General features: G+C 45.1%; 1 protein-coding gene across 9 annotated transcripts in view; it reads right to left on the reverse strand.

Annotated features, from left to right (window-relative positions):
* Positions 1–39: 39 nt before the first annotated feature.
* LOC110508654 (rho GTPase-activating protein 21) overlaps positions 40–16,157 on the reverse strand; it is an 87,427-nt gene continuing 71,309 nt past the window's right edge. For 2 of the 9 annotated variants that reach the window (XR_016492865.1, XR_016492868.1), the window contains 9 exons: positions 15,470–15,631; positions 7,270–7,348; positions 7,036–7,109; positions 6,851–6,940; positions 6,576–6,740; positions 6,245–6,356; positions 5,155–5,530; positions 3,572–3,603; positions 40–3,310 (listed from right to left, as the gene is read on the reverse strand). Coding sequence is in view for 4 of the 9 variants with exons in the window: in XM_021589340.3 (XP_021445015.3) it covers positions 1,676–3,313; positions 3,572–3,603; positions 6,245–6,356; positions 6,576–6,740; positions 6,851–6,940; positions 7,036–7,109; positions 7,270–7,348; positions 15,470–15,631 (2,352 nt within the window). In the remaining 5 variants the exon portion in view is untranslated. Of the gene's footprint in view, positions 3,314–3,571; positions 3,604–5,154; positions 5,531–6,244; positions 6,357–6,575; positions 6,741–6,850; positions 6,941–7,035; positions 7,110–7,269; positions 7,349–15,469; positions 15,632–16,157 lie in introns of all 9 variants that reach the window. The other 7 variants (XR_016492866.1, XR_016492869.1, XM_021589341.3 and 4 more) reach the window with 4 other exon arrangements.

The following is a 16,157-nucleotide window of genomic DNA, read 5'->3' on the forward strand; positions in this document are numbered from 1 at the left end:
GGGAGTGCAGGAGATTCTGAAACACCAGCCGTGCCCTTGTAGCCATTTATAAGATTTATTTCCAGTGTTTTAGGAGCCCGTGGCCCCTCCACTCAGAGTGAACAGGGTATATTGATACAAATGGTCCAGCAGTTCAATGAAGCCTCTTCATATGCAGGGAGGGATCTCTCCCAAGATAACCACTAGACTTAACACCCACACATACCATCAGGCTCCAATCAGCAACATCTCACAATACTGTACTTTTTACCTTACAAAAAAATTCAATTTGATGGAAATGAAACAAAAAAAGCAGCTAAAACATGGCATTTATATACACATTTAAGTTACTCTTTTTTTTTTTTACAGAAATATTTAAAATTCAAGTTGTGTTAAAATCCAAAATGCAAAAAAAAAAGGAAAAAGAAAAGTATAAAACATGTTAAGACCAGAGTGGAATGCCTAAGGAATGGAAGCCCAGCGTTCTTCTCCGTGTAAGACAGAACCTGTAGAATGACAGTGTTAGTCAACGATAAAAATGGCATTCGTAGTAACATCTTTATGCATCTCAACAAAGACGATATTGCACCCTTTACAGTTCATTGAGGCACTTTCTATTGCGAAGAAACATGACTTCAGATTTGATTATTCAATTTCTTCTCTCTCTCGATAATTTCGCAGCAGTCTGATGTCAGTAACTGACTGAAGCATGAAACCACAAGCATATCAACAAATACACAGCATATTGCAATAGAGGGAAGTAGTTGTTGACTGCTCCTTTTCTATCACTTAAAAGGGTGGAATAAAAAGTAATTATCGTATTTTCATGACGTCGTTAGTCCAGTGTCTTCTTGTCACAATGCACCTTGAGGCCACTTGACGGCGGCAATAGAGCACATATGGCAGTCCAAAACACAGGCTACCCCGAAAATAAAAGCTCCCTTCAAGTAGAGAGAGAGAGATGGAGAGAGAGAGAGAGGGGAGAGAGAGCGAGAGAGAGAGGGGAGAGAGAGAGAGAGGAGAGAGAGAGGAGAGAGAGAGAGGAAGGGGGGATATGTACAATTTCAAATGAGAACACAAGCAACTAAAGCTTCAGTCAGTATTACAGCAAGCACGTTGTACATTCTTCATTTGGTTACTGAAGGACTCACTTTTAACCAACAGACCCTCTTACAACAAACACAGCTCCACTGCAATACTTTTACAAACGTTCCCTGTACCTCCTAATCATCCTACTAGTCAGTTACTGTATCTTAAAGCCACTTAGCTAACCTTTTCACAATCTTTAACGCCAGCCATGTTTAAACTTCCTTACACCAATCAACCTTCAGACTCATCAGTTCATCCATGAGCAAGAGGCCCTCGAGTCACTACCTTCAGCAAAACAGGAATTTATGTTGAGTGACAATTTCTCTACCCCAACACCCATCCCAAACTTTCATTTGTCATGAAAATGGAGAAAATATACCTACATCAACTGAATGTTTTGTTCCATGCCGTGTTGTGTTGAGTAACACACACCACCCCTGTGAAGTAAACATTCTAAGAGTACAAACATACACACCACCAAACAGACTCTTCGTACACACACACACTCAGAAGTCACTTCACAGTACCTGAACATGCTCACCGGTCAATTACAAAATAAAATCACCCACATCCATGGGTCTCAAACACAGACAGACGACACCCCCTCTCACAGGTACTGGTAGAAGCGAGAGTGGACCACCTGGGCACCAGAGAGTTTGTGTGGGTGTGCAGTGGCCGACAGGCTCAGGCTTTTATTCTGGGGGCCTGCGTCTCCATTCAGTAGCTCAGCTGGAGCCGGGCGTGGTGAGAGGGGTTCTGAGAGGGACGATGACGGGGCCTCCTGGGCCTGGTTGGGGTCGGGGCTGCGGAAGAGGAGCGGCGCACCCTGGTGTTCAGTGAAGTCCAGGCTGACCTCGGGGTTGGAGGTGCGGTGGCGCTCGCGGGCAATCCACTCCCGGATGGAGAAGTCCTGGGAAGAACACTTTGGCTTCAGCCGGTCCACGGCCGACAGCTCCGCCCGCGAGCCCCCGCCCATCCCGCCCTCCTGCCAGTCCCCCATCACAGACAGTTCAGCAAAGTCCCTCTGGCCTCCCATGGTGTGTCTGCGTCTGATGTTCTTCTTCTTTTCCCTGCGTCCCTCTGGAGAGCGGCTCCGCTGGGTACCCACCCCGAACATGTCGTCTACGGACGTCAGCAGGCGGAACTTCAGCCGGTCTGTAATTTTGAGACGCCACGCAGGCTCAGCCCCCACCTCCAACTCGCTGCGGGAGGAGGAGCTAAGGCTGTCAGTGGAACGCACCTTAACTGCCCCTGGAACACAAGACAGCCTAGTGGAGTCCTTGTCGCTCCGCCCTCCGTCCAATGAGGACTCGCTGTCAGTCTTCTGCCGCGCTGCTGACTTCTTCCTGGAGAGAGTGTCACATTCAATGAGTCTATGGGAGGGGAGGGGCCTGGGGGCATCCGACACATCTGATTGGCAGATCTTCTCCACCGGCCCTGCTTCCTTCCCGCACCCAACAAACACTGATAGGTCACTCTCACTATCCGTCTCCATGGGCCGGCCCTCACTAATCAGCTCACTACGCTCATCATCAGCGTCGTCTCCTCCCCTGCTCTCGGCCACCGAGCAAACCTCTGGACTGAGCGTGCTCAGATCGGCCCCTGTCAGGAAGGTCATGGAGGAGGTGGTGGAGTAGTCTGAGGTGATGGAGCTGACCTCTGCCCCTAGGCCGCTGGCCCCAGTCTCTGGCCCCAAGCCCCCCGTCCTGCCATGTCTCACCCTGGGACCTGTGACAGATGCCTGGGAGCTGGTGCTGTCCATGGTGCCCAGGTCTGAGACCTCGTCGTAGTTGGAGGGAGGGTCCGACAGGGAAGACTGGTGTGCTACCTGGCTGCGGTAGCCAAGTCTGGGGGACCGGGACGGTGAGGCATAGGGGGAGCAGGTGGAGGATGTACGGAAGCTGGGGGTGTGTTTGGGAGAGGGCTGAGACATGAGGCTGTCTGAACGGGACTCTTTCCCGTTGGTTTGGAACCTGTCCCCAGGCTGTACCCCTCTCTCGCTGACGTCCTCGACATCCCTCTCCTCCTCCTCTTTTGTCTGGCTCTCTGGGGACCAGGCGGGGTGGAGGGCCTGGTGGCTCGGCTCTGGCTCCTCCTCCTTCTTATCAAACACGGCATCCAGGTCGTCGTCAGAGCTGCTGGGCTGAGTCTTGTCCTTGGGCTTTTTACGCTTGCGGCTGACAAAGAAAGAAGAGAGCAGCATCTCCCTGCTACACTGGTCCTTCCCAGACCCCCACAAGCCCTGCTGGGACAGAGTACCAGGACGTCGTATTACATTAAAACACATCATTGTTCTTAAATGAGGAATTTGGCCAAGTCTGCTCTGAAACGGCATGGTCAATTGCTAATCACTCCGGATAAGACCATCTGCTAAATGTCTAAAAATGTAAACGGTAGAACATTCCAGTGAGCAGGACAAGGCCTTTTAGATCTCTTTACTTAGTGAAGGTAATTAACATCAAATAGGAAGCAAGAGACAGCCAGACACCCCAGTGCCACATACCTTTGATTTGGAGGAGTCACTACACGTTGAATCTGTGAGAGAGGAGAGGGGCATTAGTAACATCCTTTAAGACACATATAACCTGAACAACAAGTATCAAGGGTAGAGCGACTGTAGGGAGATCACAGGGTAGAGAGAAGAAGAGACAGAAACCTGCACCATGAGGGGGCAGTAGATTCAACAGACAGTGGAGATATTTGTAGCCCACAGAGATGGACGAAGGAAACGCTGAAGAAAGACTCCGCCCATGAGTGGAAGAAGAGGAGGCCAGTAATGGAGGGATGAGAGGAAGAAGATGAAACCCGGCAGTGCGCATTAGGACAGGAAGCAGCTCATGCTCATAACAGGATGTACCCAATGGGACGACATCAACACATCACGGACCACAGGTTACGTCAGTCACAGTACATAGACAGCCAATAGCAACAGGGCATTCTATCCCAACTGAGAGGTATCAATCACAGAGGAAGGGATGACAAGTCTTCACAACCAGAGTTAAGGGGACAGAGCAGTGTTAAGTCAGTAGTTCCACCCATGCAAGTTAGCCACAGAATGGACAGGTTGTGCAATATGTCCAGAGCTCGGTTTTACAATCCCTGTAGCACTCTCGAACATGTTAGTCTAAGTCAACTGCATATGACTGATGACCATAAACACTACAAAACAAGGACTGTACAAAAACCTTATCAAAGAAAATGTAAAAGAAACCATTTCCTACCGCATCAATACTACCACTATCAAGTCACAATAGTGTGGAGGGTACGACTTAAGTGTGTGCGCTTAATTTCGAGTTGTGCGTGTCCAAGTTGGGGTCAATTTCATTTAAATTCTTGTCAGCTGAATTGGACATGGAATATCTCCACATAGGAAATGTTATTTACCTGAATCAACTGGAATTTAGGTGGAATTGACTCAAACTGGTGCGTATATCAGTGTGCTACGCAAGGCTTTTGATGGGGGAGGTGGGTATTTGATAGATGTGGATGGTTGAGGCATTGGGGTAGAAGTATGTAGCCGTGAAAGACAAGGAGGTAGCTAGGTGGCAGTGTTTGGCTGTAGTTGGTGTTTCTGATGCTGAAAGAACAGTGGTTCATTGATAAGACTGGGGGTGAATCTCAGAAGTCTTTGCTAGATTTTTTTTGCGTCCTCGCCCACAAAACGACAGAGGGAAGCAAGGAGAGATCTCCTCAAACCTTGTCCTCCAATGCTGTCCTTGCTTCCATCTGACGTTTTGAGGAGACGGGGAGAAAGCGTACAAGACAATATGTTAGAGATTCACCCTATGGTGTCTATCTCAAACGTGACAGGAGGGCAGAAAGAGGCTGAAGGGACTAATGCCATCAGAGCCACTTTGCTTACCACCTCACTGCTATCTATCTAACCACCCTAGTCTGTGTATATGGTGAGTGTGTGGGTCTAACGAGGTGCTGATCTCTCCTAGATGTCATTTAGATTAGTGTGTTTGACAACAGCCAGCTCAGCCCAACACCACTACAACACTACAACCCCCCGCACCCCCACTCAGACGCCATGACAGTAATGCCACATGAGCGGGCGGTTGTGAAACCGTGGTTTGACCGTACCATGCTACTTGTCCTCGCGATCAGCTTTAGAGACAAGAGACAGCAGAAAGGCTTTCAGTAGAAAGTACAGCAGGCACTGCTCTGTATGTAACCTTCAGGTTATTAGGTATTTAGATTTTTGGGGGAAATATGAAAAACGTGCACACCGACAGGAAATGACAAAACATCGACTTCTCTTTCTTTCCGTTTTTCTTTTTTTTCTCTCCTCTCCTTCATGTTTCACCCCCAATTTAACAGAGCTGAGGGTTTCTGCAGACTAGGCAGCTACACTGGTGACAACACTCATCGTCCTTCTTCCTACAGTCCCAGCTGTCCACCACTGACATTACAGAGTCCACCAGTGACATCAGCGAGTGATAGACGCCGCCCACTTGGCCTGTGTCAGATTGGGTCAATGTGTGAGTGCTGGACAGGGACAAGGGAGAAAAAAACACACTACACACAAACCAAGGGTAGGGGTCAGAAGGGTTAACACTTCCACTTTGTTGTTTTGTTTGTTTGTTGTTTTTGGGGGGGAAAGAACATGCCGGGTTTATGTGGGAGGAGGGGGGGAAGAAAATAACTGAAAGAAAAGGAGTCGTCATCTCAAGATAAGGAGGAAAGCACGGGGAGGAAAACAACGAGCAACGGAAAAAAGGAAACATAAGAAAGCATAAGATGGAACTGGGAAAGAAATATAAAAATAAAGAATAATGACATAACGGAACAGACCTTTATCCAAAACAAAAGGCTTAACAGCATTTGCCAACTATTTTTTTTGTTGTTGCAATTCCCAAGTGGGTAACCCAAACTCCTTCCATCAAAAATGACTAAAATAGCTTGCCTTTACAAAAGCATGACACTTTTCAGTAGACTTGCTTAACTTTAGCATTTGATCATCTGATGGAAAGCAAACAAGAAGCCTCTTACTTTAGGACTAACAAACACATACATCTCTAAACATACACACATTTCCTGGATCACTTTCCCTGAAGCTCATTAGTATACTTCGTTTTACACTTTAGTAAATCTGGTACATGTAGTCAAACTAACAGGAGTGCTGTATTACATCCTCTCCAGGTGTGGTATCAATGAGCTTCAGCTGAGTTACCTGAGACTTCCCCAGGCGAGGTGGTGGTTGTGGTCCGGCCGATGTTGGACAGCAGGTGGTCGATGTTGGGCACAGGCTGAGACTGCACTGTACTCTCTTGTTCCACTGAGGTCTAGAGGAGAGAGAGAGATTCAACAAAGGAGATGAATGGAGATCGTGTTGAAGTAGAGGAGGAAAGAGGGATGGAGAGAGAACCTCAAACACTTCAGGCAACCTGCAAGACCAACAAACATCAACTACATCACACAATGATAATTTAACATTCTGTGCCATTACCAGCTGAGAGTAAGGAGATTTATGTTTAGAAGTGAGAGAGCGAGCTGCTACGTACAACAGGGTCATCGTCCCCCTCAGTGAAGAACCAGTCGTACTGCTGAATGAGGTTCTCCACTATCTTGCACTGGTCTGGCATGTGGTTGACCATGTTGGTCATGTTGTCCTCGGAGGTTCTGACCAGGGTTGGACCAAACACGATGGCCAAGTTACGAGGCTCCATCTGGGAGGAGAGATGAGCAAAAGAGGCTTCCAGTCCAGTCCATATACACTAGGCCGCTACATTAAAAAGGCTCCATGTCTAAATACTTTTAAACCCTCAAGCGGACATACCTTATTTTTCTCACAGTTTTCAGAGACCAACTTGAGGTGTCCAGAGAGAAATTTGAGGGTTTCATAGTGATGATCAGGCAATTCAAGAATCTGTGAAGAGGACCAACTTTCAATGCTAGAATGCAACAATTCAAACATTCAAATTCAATTCAAATGCTACAGATCGAGCATGAGCTGTAACTTACCAGCCTCTTGAGTTCTTTTAACCTCTCCACTGAGTCTTCTGTTCGATTGGCTTCAATAAAATCTGCATATTTTTCTGGAAAAGGAATATAAGAATCACTTAGTATCTCTAGTGACCAAGACCGAACATGGAGCAATAAGGCATACTATAAATAAATACGTGATTTATTAACAACTTCCTTAACACATTTTCTCTTCTTTACAGACATGCATTTACACTGTGTTCAGTGACTCACCATTTGTGAAAAGGGGCTCTGGAAGTTTCCGGAAGAAGGATTTCAGTAAACTACTGATCACGTTGAGGTCCCTCCATTTCTGTCAGGGAGAACAAGAGAGAAAAAGCATTAAAGACATTGTGAAGTATGGGATAGATACAGTGCCTTCAGAAACCCATTGACTTTTTCCATATTTTGTTGTGTTATAGCCTGAATTTTATTTTTTTAAATGTCACTGGCCTACACACAAATACCTCATAATGTCAGAGTGGAATTATGTTTTTAGAAATTTGTACAAATTATTTCAAAATGAAATGTCTTGAGTCAATAATTATACAACTTATTTGTTATGGCAAGCCTAATTAAGCTTGTGTGTAAAAATGTGCTTAAGTCACATAAGTTGCCTGGACTCACTATGTGCAATAATAGTGTTTAACATAACTGTTAATGACTACCTCATCTCTTTACACCAAACATACAATTATCTGCTCCCGAGTGGCGCAGCGGTCTAAGGCACGGCATCTCAGTGCTTGAGGCGTCACTACAAACACCCTGGTTCAAATTCAGGTTGTATCACAGCCGGACGTGATTGGGAGTCCCATAGGGCGGTGCACAATTGGCCCAGCGTCATCCGGGTTTGGCCGGTGTAGGCCGTCATTGTAAATAAGTATTTAAATAAAGGGTCAATAAAATAAAACATCTGTAAGATCCTCAGCCGAGCAGGGAATTTCAAACACAGATTCAACCACAAAGGATATGGCATTAAAAAATAACGGTACGAGGTAGTTGAGGTAATACAGTATATATGTGCAGTTTCTTTTGTTACGTTAAAGCCTTATTCTGAAATTGATTCAATTGTTTCCCCCCCTCATCAATCTACACACAGTACCCCATAACGACAAAGCAAAAATGTGGGGGAAAAACAAAAAAAACAATTTACATAAGTATTCAGACCCTTTACTCAGTACTTTGTTGAAGCACCTTTGGCAGCAATTACAGCCTCGAGTCTTCTTGGGTATGACGCTACAAGCATGTCACACCTGCATTTGGGGAGTTTCTCCCATTCTCTCTGCAGATACTCTCAAGCTCTGTCAGGTTGGATGGGGAGCGTTGCTGCATAGCTATTTTCAGGTCTCTCAAGAGATGTTTCATTCAAGTCAGGGCTCTAGCTGGGCCACTCAAGGCCATTCAGAGACTGGTCCCAAAGCCACCCCTGTGTTGTCTTGGCTATGTGCTTAGGGTCCTTGTCCTGTTTCAAGGTGAACATTCACCAAAGTCTGAGACCCTGAGTGCTCTGGAGTGCTCTAGTCTCCCAGTCCCCGCCCCACAGCATGATGCTGCCACCACCATGCTTCACCGTAGGGATGGTGCCAGGTTTCCTGCAGACGTGACGCTTGTGATTCAGGCCAAGGAGTTGAATCTTGGTTTCATTAGACCAGTCTCATTTCTCATGGTCCTTTAGATGCTTTTTGGAAAACTCCAAGCGGGTTGTCATGTGCCTTTTAATGAGGAGTGGCTTCTATCTGGCCACTCTACCATAAAGGCCTGATTGTTGGAGTGTTGAAGAGATTGTTGTTCTCTGGAAGGTTCTCACATCTCCACAGAGGTACTCGGGAGCTCTGTCAGAGTGAACATCGGGTTCTTGGTCACTTCCCTGACCAAGGCCCTTCTCCCCCCCATTGCTCAGTTTGTCCGGGCAGCCAGCTCTAGGAAGAGTCTTCGTGGTTCCAAACTTCTTTAATTTAAGAATGATGGAGGACACTGTGTTCTTGGGGACCTTCAATGCTGCAGACATATTTTGGTACCCTTCCCAAGATCTGTGCCTCAACACAATCCTGTCTCTGAGCACTACGGACAATTCCTTTGACCTCATGGCTTGGTTTTTATTCTGACATGCACTGTCAACTGTGGGACCGTATTTAGACCGGTGTGTGCCTTTCCAAATCATGTCCAATCAATTGAATTTACTACAGGTGGACTCCAATCAAGACGTATAAACATCAAGGATGTTCAATGGAAACAGGATGCACCTGACCTCAATTTCGAGTTTCAAAGCAAAGGGTCTGAATACTTACGCAAATAAGGTATGTGTTTTATTTGTAATACATTTGCAAAAATCTATAAAAACCTGTTTTCGCTTCGTCATTATGGGGTATTGTGTAGATTGATGAGCAAAAAAAAAAGATTGAATCCATTTTAGAATAAGGCTGTAACGTAACAAAATGTGGGAAAAGTCAATGGGTCTGAATATTCAGTATAACAGAGTAGCAGCAGCATATGAAGTGTGAAAGTGTGTGTGTGAGTATGTGTGTGTGGGGACTCAATATCCATTTGTGTGTCAAAATCAAATCAAATGTATTTGTCACATACACATGGTTAGCAGATGTTAATGCGAGTGTACGGAAATGCTTGTGCTTCTAGTTCCGACAATGCAGTAATAACCAACGCGTAATCTAACCTCACAATTCCAAAACTACTACCTTATACACACAAGTGTAAAGGGATAAAGAATATGTACATAAAGATATATGAATGAGTGATGGTACAGAACGGCATAGGCAAGATGCAGTAGATGGTATAGAGTACAGTATATACATATGAGATGAGTAATGTAGGGTATGTAAACATTGTATTAAGTAGCATTGTTTAAAGTGGCTAGTGATATATTTTACATAAATTTCCATCAATTCCCATTAAAGTGGCTGGAGTTGAGTCAGTGTGTTGGCAGCAGCCACTCAATGTTAGTGATGGCTGTTTAACAGTCTGATGGCCTTGAGATAGAAGCTGTTTTTCAGTCTCTCGGTCCCTGCTTTGATGCACCTGTACTGACCTCGCCTTCTGGATGATAGCGGGGTGAACAGGCAGTGGCCCGGGTGGTTGTTGTCCTTGATGATCTTTATGGCCTTCCTGTGACATTGGGTGGTGTATGTGTCCTGAAGGGCAGGTAGTTTGCCCCCGGTGATGCGTTGTGCAGACCTCACTACCCTCTGGAGAGCCTTACGGTTGTGGGCGGAGCAGTTGCCGTACCAGGCGGTGATACAGCCCGACAGGATGCTATCGATTGTGCATCTGTAGTTTGTGAGTGCTTTTGGTGACAAGCCGAATTTCTTTATCCTCCTGAGGTTGAAAAGGTGCAGCTGCGCCTTCTTCACAACGCTGTCTGTTTGGGTGGACCAATTCGGTTTGTCTATGATGTGTACGCCGAGGAACTTAAAACTTACTACCCTCTCCACCACTGTCCCATCGAGGTGCTCCCTCTGCTGTTTCCTGAAGTCCACAATCATCTCCTTAATTTTGTTGACGTTGAGTGTGAGGTTATTTTCCTGAGACCACACTCCGAGGGCCCTCACCTCCCTGTAGGCCGTCTCGTCGTTGTTGGTAATCAAGCCTACCACTGTAGTGTCTTGCGCAAACTTGATGATTGAGTTGGAGGCGTGCATGGCCACGCAGTCGTGGGTGAACAGGGAGTACAGGAGAGGGCTCAGAACGCACCCTTGTGGGGCCCCAGTGTTGAGGATCAGTGGGGTGGAGATGCCACCTGGGGGCGGCCCGTCAGGAAGTCCAATACCCAGTTGCACAGGGAGGGGTCAAGATCCAGGGTCTCGAGCTTGATGACGAGTTTGGAGGGTACTATGGTGTTAAATGCTGAGCTGTAGTCGATGAACAGCATTCTCACATAGGTATTCCTCTTGTCCAGATGGGTTAGGGCAGTGTGCAGTGTGGTTGAGATTGCATCGTCTGTGGACCTATTTGGGTGGTAAGCAAATTGGAGTGGGTCTCGGGTGTCAGGTAGGGTGGAGGTGATATGGTCCTTGACTAGTCTCTCAAAGCACTTCATGATGACGGAAGTGAGTGCTACGGGGCGGTAGTCATTTAGCTCAGTTACCTTAGCTTTCTTGGGAACAGGGACAATGGTGGCCCTCTTGAAGCATGTCGGAACAGCAGACTGGGATAAGGTTGATTGAATATGTCCGTAAACACACCAGCCAGCTGGTCTGCGCATGCTCTGAGGACGCGGCTGGAAGTCAGTGCAAAACAATTAAGAGAAATAAATAATATAAAAAGGAATCAATGTAAACTTTCCGGATAGCCGTCTGATTAACTGATCCGGTGCCATTTGATCCCAGACTTCACGCTCCGGTACCACTTGCAGAGAGAACAGTCTGACTTGGGTGGCTTTAGGGCCTTTCTCTGACAACGCCTGGTAGGTCCTGGATGGCAGGGAGTTTGGCCCCAGTGATGCACTGGGCCGTATACATTACCCTCTGTAGCCCCTTGTGGTCGGATGCCGAGCAGTTGCCATACCAAGCGGTGATGCAGCCAGTCAAGATGCTCTCAATGGTGCAGCAATATAACTTTTTGAAGATCTCAGGGCCTATGCCAAATCTTTTCAGCTTCCTGAGGGGGAAGAAGCATTGTCGTGCCCTCTTCACGACTGTCGGTGTGTTTGGACCATGATAGGTCCTTAGTGATGTGGACACCAAGGAACTTGAAGATTTCAACCTGCTCCACTACAGCCCTGTTGAGGTGAATGGGGCCGTGTTCAGCCCTACGTTTCCTGTAGTCTTTGATACATTTTTCTTGCCCACGTTAAGGGAAAGGTTTTTGTCCTGGCATCAGACTGCCAGGTCTCTGACCACCTCCCTATAAGCCTCCTCGTCGTCGTCGGTGATCAGACCTTCCACCGACGAGTCGTCTGCAAACTTGGTGTTGGATTTGCGCGCGGCACGCAGTCTTGGGTGAACAAGAGGGGACTAAGCACGCACCCTTGAGGGGCCCCGTGTTGAGAGTCAGCGTAGCGGATGTGTTATTGCCTACCCACACCACCTGGGGTCGGCCCATCAGGAAGTCCAGGATCAAAGGTTGTAGAGGGAGGTATTCAGTAACAGGACCCTTAGCTTAGTGATGAGCTTGGGAGGGCACTTTGGTGTTGAACGCTGAGCTGTAGTCAATGAACAACATTCTCACATAGGTGGTCCTTTTGTCCAGGTGGGAAAGGGCTGTGTGATGTAAAATAGAGAATAGAGGTCGACCGATTAAATCGGCATGGCCGATTAATTAGGGACGATTTTTTTAAAATAGCATTTTTGGATGCCGATTATGGCTGATTACATTGCAATCCACGAGGAGACTGCGTGGCAGTGTTATGACCACCTGCTACGCGAGTGCAGCATCAAAAGGACCAGGTGGCTGCAAGGAGCCACGGTAGCATTAAACTTATCTTATAAAAAATCTTAACATAAATCACTAGTTAACTACACATGGTTGATGATATTACTAGTTCAACTAGCTTGTCCTGCGCGTTGCATATTATCAATACGGTGCCCGTTAATTTATCAACGAATCACAGCCTACTTCAACTTTGCCAAACAGGTGATGATTTAACAAAAGCACATTCGCGAAAAAAGCAATCGTTGCACCAATGTACCTAACCATAAACATCAATGCCTTTCTAAAAAAATCAATACACAAGTATATATTTTTTAAACCTGCATATTTAGTTAAAATAAATTCATGTTAGCAGGCCATATATTAACTACGGAAATTGTGTCACTACTCTTGCGTTCAGTGCCAGCAGTCAGGCTCGTTGCGAACAGTGTGAAGACTATTTCTTCCTAACAAAGACCGTAATTAATTTGCCAGAATTGTACATAATTATGACATAACATTGAAGGTCGTGCAATGTAACAGCAATATTTAGACTTAGGGTTGCCACCCGTTCGATGACATACGGAACAATTCCGTATTTCACTGAAAGAATAAACGTTTTGTTTTCGAAATAACAATTTCCAGATTTGAACATATTAACAACATATTTGCTCATATTTCTATGTGTTTATTATATTATAATTAAGTCTATAATTGATATTTGATAGAGCAGTCTGACTGAGCGGTTGTAGGCAGCAGCAGGCTCGCAAGCATTCATTCAAACAGCACTTTCCTGCATTTGCCAGCAGCTCTTAGCAATGCTTGAAACACAGCGCTGTTTATGACTTCAAGCCTACTGTATCAACTCCTGAGATTAGGCTGGTAATACAATGCAATAGTGCCTATAAGAACATCCAATAGTCAAAGGTATATGAAATACAAATGGTAGAGAGACATAGCCCTATAATTCCTATAATAACTACAACCTAAAACTTCTTAACTAGGAATATTGAAGACTCATGTTACAAGGAACCAACAGCTTTCATATATCATGTTCTGAGCAAGGAACTTAAGTTTGCTTTTTTTTTTTTACATGGCACATATCGCACTTTTACTTTCTTCTTTAACACCGCATTATTTAAACCAAATTGAACATGTTTCGTTATTTATTTGAGACTAAATGGATTTTTATGTATTATATTAAGTTAAAATAAAAAAGTGTTCATTGTTCATTCAGTATTGTTGTAATTGTCATGATGATGGTGTTTATGTGAGCCATGACCAGCCTTTCATTGCTACAGATGTGAGTCCTACGGGGCAGTAGTCATTTAGACAGGCTACCATGGCGCTCTTGGGCACAGGGACTATGGTGGTTTGCTTGAAACTTAGGTATTACAGACTAGGTCAGAGACAGGATTGAAAATGTCAGTGAAGACACTTTGCCAGCTGGTAAACACATGCTCAGAGTATGCGTCCTGGTAATCCGTCTGGCCCAGCGGTCTTGAATGTTACCCTGCTTAAAAGGCCATACTCTTATCGACTACAGAGAGCGTGGCGATACAGTCGTCCGGAACAGCTGGTGCTCTCACACATGGTTCAGTGTTGTTTGCCTCAAAGCGAGCAAAGAAGGCATTTTGCTAATCTGGTAGGCTCGTGTCACTGGGAAACTCTTGGCTGTGCTTTCCTTTGATATCTGTGATTGTTTGCAAAGCCTGCCACATCTGACGAGCTTCAAGAGCGGTTGTAGTAGGATTCGATCTTAGTCCTGTACTGATACTTTGCCTGTTTTTGAATTATTTTACCTTTATTTAACTAGGCAAGTCAATTAAGAACAAATTTGAGCCTTTAGCTCAGTACGATTGTTGCCTGTAATCCATTGCTTCTGGTTGGGATATTTACTTATAGTCACTATGGGGACAATGTTGTCAATGCACTTATTAATGAAGCTGGTGACAGATGTGAACTCCTCAATGCCATCGGATGAATCCAGTCTGTGCTAGCGAAACAGTCCTGTAGCTTAGCATCCGCTTCATCTGACCACTTCCGCAGTGAGCACGTCACTGGTATATCCTGTTTGAGTATGTTAGTAAGCAGAAATCAGGAAGATAGTGTTATGGTCCGATTTGCCAAATGGAGGGAGAGCTTTGTATGCGTCTGTGTGTGTGGAGTAAAGGTAATTTAAAGTTGTTTTTCCATCTAGTTGTAAAGGTGGTAGAAATGAGGCAAAACTGATTCGAGTTGTCCTGCATTAAAATGACCGGCCACTAGGAGCGCCGCCCCTGGATGAGCATTTTCTTGTTTGCTTTGTGGTGGTAAATAGAGACCCACGAAAAATAGATTCAAACTCAAAGTGTGTTATGTTTAGGGCAAATTCAATACAACACATTACTGAGTTCCACTCTCCATATTTTCAAAGCATAGAGGTGGCTACATCATGTTATGGGTATGCTTGTAATAATTAAAGACCAGGGATTTTTTCAGGATCAAAAATAAAAGGAATGGAGCTAAGCACAAGCATAATCCTAGAGGAAAACCTGGTTTAGTCTGCCTTCCACCAGACACTGGGAGATTAATTCACCTTTCAGCAGGACAATAACTTAAAGCACAAGGCCAAATATACACTTGCGTTATTTACCAAGTGAATGTTCCTGAGTGGCCAATGTACTTTAAAATCTGTGGCAAGAACTGAAAATGGTTGTCTAGCAATGATCAGCAACCAATTTGACAGAGCCTGAATAAATGTGAAAATAAATGGTCACATGTTGCATCCAGGTGTGGGAAGCTCTTAAAGACTTACCCAAAGAGTCACAGGTGTAATCACTGCCAAAGGTGCTTCTACAAAGTAGTCACTTAGGGGTATGAATACTTATGTAAATTAAATATCGGTATTTAATTTTCAATACATTTTCTAAAAACATGTTTTCACTGTTTCACATATGGGGTAGTGTGTGTAGATGGGTGAGTAAAAAAAATTATATCAATTTTGAATTCCCGGCTGTAACAAAATGTGGAATAAGTCCAGGGGTATGAACACTTTCTGAAGACACTGTATGCATGCGTGTCTGTCACTCACGTCTTCTTGGATGTCGATGTCACTCATCAGTCCTTTACTGTCCAGCTCCTCCTGCATGCTGGAGATGGCAGCGTTGTTTCCTGGTACTCTGTAGATCCCAGTGTACTCTAGCCCTCTTTCCTCTACCAGCTTACAGCACACATCCACGATGAGGGGAACAAACTACACAACACAAACAAAGTCTTTAGCATTATACATATTGTATAAACTAAGAAACAGACATCACTTTCATATACACAAAGAAGAACTTATACCGCACACATTAAAGGGAAATTTAACCGCTGCTCGTTCAGTGTATATGTCTGTCCATTAATATGTCATAAAAATCTATAACTTCTTCACTACAAGCAAATACGAGCATTTCTGCATCTCAACGGTAGAAACGGGACATTTACATTTCCTGGTTCAAGCAAACCATAACATCCAGAATTCATCGCGACGTACTACGTTTCAGGACGTAGTACCGCCCCTGTCAAGGTGGATCCAGTTTAACCATTTATTATTCTTTGCGTCGACAACAACTGTAAAGTAGTTAAATGTTGGCTAATCACCGACTAGTGTGTATCCTACAGACTAATCCGGCTGAGGATGACCTTGACGCCAGCTTTAGTAGTACAGATCCTGTAGACCCATTGGATGAAAGCTCAACATCATTGGACTCGGAAGAGGAAAATACCACATGGGGCTG

The sequence above is a fragment of the Oncorhynchus mykiss genome, chromosome 28 (genome assembly GCF_057628025.1).
Source record: "Oncorhynchus mykiss isolate SJ-2025 chromosome 28, ASM5762802v1, whole genome shotgun sequence".
Taxonomy (NCBI): Eukaryota; Metazoa; Chordata; class Actinopteri; order Salmoniformes; family Salmonidae; genus Oncorhynchus; species Oncorhynchus mykiss.